The 8,821-nt window shown below is 38.2% G+C and overlaps 1 protein-coding gene across 1 annotated transcript; it reads left to right on the top strand.

Annotated features, from left to right (window-relative positions):
* Positions 1-2,019: 2,019 nt before the first annotated feature.
* LOC129925923 (uncharacterized) lies at positions 2,020-6,666 on the top strand. The gene is made up of 3 exons (XM_056027512.1): positions 2,020-2,847; positions 3,043-6,138; positions 6,616-6,666. Exons 1-3 carry the CDS (start codon positions 2,020-2,022, stop codon positions 6,664-6,666), a joined length of 3,975 nt encoding a protein of 1,324 aa, XP_055883487.1.
* The last annotated feature ends 2,155 nt before the right edge of the window (positions 6,667-8,821 follow it).

Here is an 8,821-nt window from a genome sequence, read left to right as displayed (position 1 = left end):
TAATAGTAGTAGAAGTAGTGGCCCGTAGTGGTAGTAGTAGTAATAATTATAATTATAATAATAATAGGTCTACTAATAGTAATCCAGCTAACGTTTTCTAGAATAAATTAATATATGTAGGTTGTCACAGCTGTGTGATTTTGTTTGGTTTTTGTTGTTGATACAAATAATATAGTACGATCTCTCATGTGCTGGACCTGGAGCAGACTATGACAGTGATGTATAGACACCCAGACAGAGACATCAGTTGACACCAACACTACGAAGACTCGAGAGGAACAATAAACTCGCGAACACTAGGGCTCGAAATACCACGGTCAGTGATACCGGCAGGACACATCGCGGATCTTTAGATTTATGTAGGGAAAACGTGATACTAGCGTAGTCCGGGTGACAAGACAATAATTAGAGAATAAATTAGACATAGCTTAAGGACTATAAAGTCAGAAACAGTTTGAGATAAGGGGGAGACGACTCAAACACGGCTAGGTGCTGGACCAGACCGATGTTGTAGGAGTCGATGTCGTATTGGTATATACGACTTGTGTTGTAGTTGTTAGATACAGGAACAGTATCAGTGCTTTTCTTAAGGACACACGGTGACGGTCAGAGACGGTAGAGTTTTACAAGTACATATAACATCAAGACTATACGGACTGTGACGTGGGCTCCAGGATCCGGGCTAAAACAAGAGAGAGAGAAACTGTCCAGTGTGGCTTGCTATTTGTACCCAGCATCAATTTATATGTAACTATGTTGTTTTAGCCTTTCATGATTAGATAACTCCGAATCTTTTGTACCATTATTCATTTCTATTATTCATTTCTTATGTGTTTCTATTCATTACATTGTTTTATCTTAATTAATCAACCAAATTAACCACATTATTATCTCAATTATCTCCTATTTTGGTGGTTAACATATCAATAATTAAACACCTGTTTTAATGACCCTATTGTGTTCGGAGGTCCTAATTTGTCACATTAGACATTGTTGTGTTATTCGTTTCATCGTCACCTTTTGTATTAGTTTCAATCATTATAACTGGTTGGCTAGACACGGCGAGAATCATCCTAGACATCTTGCCATCAAGAGCTGATAAGTCGATATACAGTTTCTTGACAGTGGGGGCCTGTCCAAAGCAATTAAATTGCTATTATACTAAGGTAATTTTTTTTTTTGTGGGCTACTGAAACCTCGGGGGATCGTTGTAAACAGTACTTAGTATTTCAGAAAAATATATAATTTCCAGTTTGCTTTGTTTTTCATTTGTATTATCTACAGTATGTAGATAACAGTTCTATAATACAGTATCATTCTAAACATTTTACCACATTTTTTTTTGCTGGTTTTCCTTAACTTTGCTTCTGTTATTTAGAGCATTATTTTTATTATAACTATTATTGTTATTATTATTATTATTTTTATAATTAGTATTTCTGTCTCTGACTTTTTCAAAGTTTCTTGGTGTTTCCTCGTTTAGTTGTCGGCTTTTATTTTCTAGTTTCTTTAAATAGGATTTCACGCTCATCTTTACATCTTTTGCATGAGTTAGCTACCCTTTCTGTTCCAAGCCAAGCAACGAATGCAATTATTGTTCGCCACCAAGACAAGGAGTACAAGCTGACAGCACCGAGACCGTCACCGGCGTGTCCATTGTGTCGAGCTGCGGGGCTCAAGTTTCCACTACACCGGCAGAAGGATAAGTTTGTTTTCCTCTGTGTGTGTGTGTGCGTGTGTATGAGTGTAATAGCCACTCTATTTTGTTGTGTATAGCATCCTTAGTTTTTTTTTACGAGAGGGGTGCGGAGTTTACAAGGGGGATAATCCACTTTAAATTTGTTCCACAAGATTGCCCCGCTTGTAATCACATTTGAATTTTTTTTTTTTTTCTGGTGGTACTTTTGTCCTATTGTCTTGCACTAGTTTTCTGTTACATCCTACCTTTAGTTAACTTATTATTACGTGGATATCTCAGTTACATTGTATATCCACGGCAAAAATAATTTTACCACTATTATGGCCGATAAATTTATTCCCCACACAATTGAACAATTACAACAAAAGGCAGCAGAGTTGAACATTAAAGATGTTGGAAAGTTTATTGAAACACAGCGTCGATTAGATCTTGACCTTGTACAGCTCTACATCAACAAAGAAATGGAAGAAAAACGTCTTGACCGTGAAGATATCGATAAAACACAGAGTGCCGGTCCTCAACGCTTATCGTCTGACCCTACCCTTAAAGGAGACCCACAGCTAGACAAAAGTTTTAAATGTTTAGGAGAGGATGAAGATCTTGACTACTACTTGATAATGTTTGAAACGACAGCGACCAAAAATAAGATTCCTAAGGAATCATGGCCTCTTCACTTAGCCTACAAATTGACAGACAAATTGCGGAAGTATATGATAATGCATGAGCTTATCAATAATACTGACTATGAAAAAGTAAAGACTGACCTCCTTCACTTCGCGGAGTACACCGAAGAAACATATAGAAATAAGTGGGACACCATTACACCTGTTGGGGATGACTTTAGGGAATACTATATGAAACTTAGAAGGTCTCTTGACAGCTGGGTAAAAGCATCCGACACCCCACAAACCTATGAAGGACTTAGAGATTTAATATTAAAGGGCAGAATTTATAACGAGGTTTCCAGCGAACTTTTGCGTGAAGTTCTAATGAAACAACCGAAAACACCAGATGAAACTCTTGCTATCATAGATCATTTTAAGATAGCATCAAAAGGTTCTAGGGTTAGCAAAATTCGTAACAATCAACCATTTGTAGCAGCAGCTTCTAATGTATCATACTCAAGTGACTCTTCACAACGTAGTAATGTATGTTTTAAATGTCATAGAGTCGGTCACTACGCTCGTTCCTGTCCTATCGGACCTGACTACGTGGATAATTATAGGACACGCAGAGACACTCAAAACAGAGGAAGGAGGCATTATGTTAGCGATAAATTCCCAAACAACATGGATCCGAATAAGCAATCGTTCTGACTACAAGGTTCATTTCCTTCTAACCAGCATTCTAAACTGTGTGACAACTGCAAAGAAGAACTTCAGCCCCCAAATCCTTTAGCTGCATGCCAGTCACATTCGTTTGATTTACTTGATAACCAAGACAGTAGTGGTAGATCTGTAGGGACTTTGTTTATTCATGAAGGCCTTCTAAATGGGAAAAAGGTTACAGTTCTCAGAGATTCAGGATGCAGTATTATTGGTGTCCGTCGAAATCTAATTTCTGCTCACAATATTTTAAATGGGACATACACGTTGAAACTTATTGATGGTCAAATTAAAGACTACCCACTAGCTAGAATTCATATAGACACACCTTTCTTGAAGGGTTATTTTGTCGCTGCTGTGTTCGATGACCCTGTCGCCGACCTTATTGTTGGTAACGTAAATAATGCAAAGAGCTTTCATCCTGCTGGTGCTGTCACTAGAGCTATGACTAGTCGGATAGCTGAAACCCCGAAGCTCCCATATGATAATGTTATAGATAACATTAGTTCAATCCCCAATTACAAGGAGTTTCAGAAAGAACAATTAACAGACACAACTTTGACAGATCTATGGCAACGAGCTCGGGCCGGCACCGTACAAGATAAACAAAAGGGCTTTATTTCTTTCATTATCAAGAACAATTTACTTTACAAACAGTTTCGTGAAAAAAAGGATCCTTACAATATTGTACAACAATTAGTCGTCCCTATGTCTCATAGACAGCTAGTCCTAAGCACCGCACACTCATCCTCTCTTGCAGGTCATATGTCTGTCCGCCGCACTAAAGATAGGGTATATTCACAGTTCTACTGGCCTGGAGCCAATAGAGACATTAAATCATATATTAAAACATGTTTTATTTGTCAGAAAGCTAAACACCCAGGTCAAAGTGGTAAGGCTATTTTGGGGGAAACGGATAGAATTTCGACGCCATTCTGCAAAGTAGCTATCGATATCATTGGTCCTTTACAATTGACTGACAATAAAAATAGATACATACTTACCCTCATAGATACGGCTACACGATGGCCTGAGGCTATACCATTGCCAAACATAGAAACTCATACTGTAATTGAAGCTCTTAGTACAATCTTTTCCAGAATAGGATTCCCAGAAAAAATTTTGTCGGACAATGGGCCTCAATTTAAATCTGATCTTTACCACCAAATACTCAGATTCTTTAACATCACACCAATGAAGACAACACCATATCACCCTATCTCCAATGGCTTAGTTGAAAGATTTAATGGCTCTTTAGAGCATATGCTTCGAAAAGTCGCGACTGAAGAACCAAAAAACTGGGATAGATATATTCATGCGGTTCTCTTTGCATACCGTGAAGTTCCAAATGAATCTACTAAGTTCTCTCCATATGAATTAGTTTATGGTAGAAAAGTTAGGGGGCCCATGTCTATCCTTAAACACTTATTTACGGAAGAATTTATAGAAATTGAGACCAAAACTGTTTATGAATATCTGTTGGATCTTAAACACAGGTTAGGCTACGCTAGCAAATTGGCTCACGAAAATGATGTGGCTAGTATGTCCAAGCATAAGATTTATTATGACAAGAATGCAATAGATAAGGATATTCAGGAAGGAGACTTGGTCCTCCTTCTTAAACCACACAAGAAAAACAAACTAGCGCTTCATTGGGACGGGCCCTATACAGTACAGAAAAAAATATCTGAAGTTAATGTTATTATTAAGAAAGGAGGTAAACTTAAGACATATCATGTCAATAGATTACTGAAGTATCACGTTAGAGAAGACAATAAACCAGATACTACACGTAACAGTGGTGAAGGCCTCACCCTTATCGCTGCATGCGCCGCTTCTTTTGTTACTGATACAGACCATGACACGATCGATACTGACAGCCAAATACCACCTTTACCAACTCTTACTTCTAGTGGCCAATCTTCCCTAACTTCCTTAAACATCAACCCCAATTTGAGCACAACGCAAACTGCCCAGCTCCATGACATTCTTACTGAATTCTCCAGTATCATTACTGATATACCCGGAAAAGCAAAGGTGCCAGAATTTAAAATAGAGCTTACATCAGATAAACCAGTCACCCTTAAACCATATGCTGTTCCTCTCCACATGAGAGATGTCCTAAACAAAGAGATTGAAAACATGCTTCGACTTGACATTATAGAGGAGTCTGACTCCCCATACGCAAGCCCAGTTGTCCTTGTCAAAAAGAAAGATGACTCAATTAGGACTTGTGTTGACTTTCGGAAATTAAACATGATAACTAAGTTTGATGCAGAGGTTATACCAGATCAGGAGGATTTGTTTACCCAACTGAACTCTGCTCAATATTTTACAAAGTTGGATTTAACAAAAGGATTCTGGCAACTCCCTTTAGAACCTTCTAGTCGAAAATACACTGCTTTTAGAGTTCCTATGGGTCACTTTCAATTTAAGTATCTCCCCTTTGGTCTTTTGAATAGCCCTAGCTTTTTCAACCGTACCATTAGAAATGTTTTGAAAGGCCTGTCTGATGTCATTTTTTACTTTGATGACATTTGTGTTTTTAGTAATGATTGGGTTTCCCATCTAACTTCACTGACTGCATTGTTGTCTAGATTACGGGAGGTGGGGTTTACAGTTAAGCCCAGCAAATTGGAGATTGCTTACACAAGTATTACATTTTTGGGGCATATTGTTGGCAACGGTAAATTGCAACCTGAACCAGGGAATATTGACAAAATCCTTCACCTACGGGTCCCCCATACAAAGAAAGAAGTCCGTAGCTTGATGGGCCTAGCTAATTACTACAGCAAATTTATACCATCATTTGCTAGTTTAGTTTTTCCTTTAACGGAGCTTCTTAAAAAGGGAATGCCCATGAAAGTTGTGTGGACTGCTGAGTGTGAGAATGCACTAAGAGGAATACAAAATTGTTTGACAAATGATCCCATTCTCAAACTTCCCGATCCTTCCGAGCCTTTTATATTACAGACAGATGCTTCTAACATAGGTATCTCTTGTTGTCTAATGCAAGAGATAGATGGTCTTCTCCATCCGGTTCGATTCCTTAGTAGGAAGTTAATGCCTAGGGAACAACGGTACAGCACTATTGAAAAAGAGTGTCTAGCTATAGTATGGAGTGTGCAACGACTGTCTCGGTATCTTCTCGGTACGCATTTCACTATTCAGTGTGATCACAGACCGCTTTCCTATCTCAAGAGTACTGCCTTTGGCAACTCTCGAATTTGTCGTTGGGCACTACTTCTACAGGACTTCAACTTCACTGTGCACCATATCAAAGGTGTAAATAATGTTGGAGCTGATGTCTTATCTCGTCTACTCTAAGCCTTTTGTATCTAACAGTGTCCTAGTTCATCCGCTATTGAAGCGATTATGGTTTTATTCTAATTTTCACCTTTCTACGTTAACACATATTTTGTTATCCCTTACACAATGTTACACATTTACAATTTGTATTGATTGTTTTTGTTTTGTTTATTACTATGTACTTTAAGCTATTGTGCCTTGTTTTGATTATATCAATTTCTTTAAATATTTTTTTTTCACATTTTACTTTGATTTTTATGTCTTTTTGTGTGACTGTTTTAGAGAATCCCTAAAACAGTCAAGAGGGAGAGGGATGATGTCACAGCTGTGTGATTTTGTTTGGTTTTTGTTGTTGATACAAATAATATAGTACGATCTCTCATGTGCTGGACCTGGAGCAGACTATGACAGTGATGTATAGACACCCAGACAGAGACATCAGTTGACACCAACACTACGAAGACTCGAGAGGAACAATAAACTCGCGAACACTAGGGCTCGAAATACCACGGTCAGTGATACCGGCAGGACACATCGCGGATCTTTAGATTTATGTAGGGAAAACGTGATACTAGCGTAGTCCGGGTGACAAGACAATAATTAGAGAATAAATTAGACATAGCTTAAGGACTATAAAGTCAGAAACAGTTTGAGATAAGGGGGAGACGACTCAAACACGGCTAGGTGCTGGACCAGACCGATGTTGTAGGAGTCGATGTCGTATTGGTATATACGACTTGTGTTGTAGTTGTTAGATACAGGAACAGTATCAGTGCTTTTCTTAAGGACACACGGTGACGGTCAGAGACGGTAGAGTTTTACAAGTACATATAACATCAAGACTATACGGACTGTGACGTGGGCTCCAGGATCCGGGCTAAAACAAGAGAGAGAGAGAAACTGTCCAGTGTGGCTTGCTATTTGTACCCAGCATCAATTTATATGTAACTATGTTGTTTTAGCCTTTCATGATTAGATAACTCCGAATCTTTTGTACCATTATTCATTTCTATTATTCATTTCTTATGTGTTTCTATTCATTACATTGTTTTATCTTAATTAATCAACCAAATTAACCACATTATTATCTCAATTATCTCCTATTTTGGTGGTTAATATATCAATAATTAAACACCTGTTTTAATGACCCTATTGTGTTCGGAGGTCCTAATTTGTCACATTAGACATTGTTGTGTTATTCGTTTCATCGTCACCTTTTGTATTAGTTTCAATCATTATAACTGGTTGGCTAGACACGGCGAGAATCATCCTAGACATCTTGCCATCAAGAGCTGATAAGTCCATATACAGTTTCTTGACATAGGTCTAAATTAGTCTAGATACCTTCGAACGTCAATACCTTCTTATTATATTAATTACAGACTTTACAGGCGCAGGCCTTTATAGTGCCCTATAGGCCTATCCATCATTCCACGTGTCAATCTAATCATGCATCTTCATCAGAGGTTTAAACTCTGATAAGTTGTTAGTGTTAGTAAAGCCCTTTTGCCACTTCATGAAGCACACAAAATTAATCAGTTACTTAATTATTGTTTCAAACCTCTTCCTTCTGCTGCCTTGCAGCTATACCCTATCATGGGAAAGACTTCGGGAGTCAACCCTGAGGAAAAATCAGGAGCCTGCTACCTTTAGGCAGTTTGCAGCACCCAGTGCTACACACTGCCAGAGCCTGCGATGCCGCTGACTCCAAAATGTATCGGCACTTGCCGTTGCTATGGATATATAAGGCCAATCAGCTGCGTGGAACTATATGTTTGGGCGACATCTTATAATCTGATGAAATACGTCATAGCCTACTCTAAGCGTGTTTCTAGTCAACGTATAGTGAAAATGTTAATCAATGAGTTAAATTCCATGCTCTATTATTACTCTGGAAAGAATGAGCTTTTGTACACATTTGTCCTATTATTTGGAACGTGTTTATCTTTGTGTCTTTCTGAGTATTTTATTATATTTGTTTTTTTGTATTTGAAGACTTTTAGCTATGGATTAATGTTTTATGTATAATTGCTACTTTACTTTTAAGTCTTCTATCCTGAAGGGTTTGGAAAGGACACATTTGTACAAATGCTCATTCTTTCCTAGTAATAATAGAGCAAAACCAATGACTTGGCAAAATTTAGGTTATTGGTTTATGTGCTTGACTGAATGCATGACGCATAGGACGTAATCATCTTCTTTTTTGAAGTAACGTCTGTATTAGGCCTATATACGATAAGATAAGATGTTGTCATATTAAGAGCAAAACTTTACAAAAATCCATCAGCTTCGTAAAGGAGTGTTATGGAGTGTGTGTGTGTGTGTTTCTATGGTGACGGTTGGAAGAGGTTAGCGATTTTTTTGTGAATGATGCAACATAGGTGGCATTGTCATCATTCGGTCTTAGTTAAAACAGACGACTGGCTGCCTGGTCGTGCGGTTTGCGCGCTGGACTGTCGTTCAGATTTATCGATGGTCCCGGGTTCAA

The sequence above is a fragment of the Biomphalaria glabrata genome, chromosome 4 (genome assembly GCF_947242115.1).
Source record: "Biomphalaria glabrata chromosome 4, xgBioGlab47.1, whole genome shotgun sequence".
In the NCBI taxonomy this organism is placed as follows: domain Eukaryota; kingdom Metazoa; phylum Mollusca; class Gastropoda; family Planorbidae; genus Biomphalaria; species Biomphalaria glabrata.
The sequence above is the reverse complement of the archived record's forward strand: the minus strand, read 5'-3'. Positions and strand labels throughout refer to the sequence as shown.

Coding starts and splice junctions, on each gene's coding strand:
- LOC129925923 (XM_056027512.1), top strand. CDS start 2,020: ATGGCCGATAAATTTATTCCCCACACAATTGAACAATTACAACAAAAG. Junction 2,848..3,042: donor ACTCTTCACAACGTAGTAAT/GTATGTTTTAAA, acceptor CCTTCTAACCAG/CATTCTAAACTGTGTGACAA. Junction 6,139..6,615: donor AAAAAGAGTGTCTAGCTATA/GTATGGAGTGTG, acceptor TGACTGTTTTAG/AGAATCCCTAAAACAGTCAA.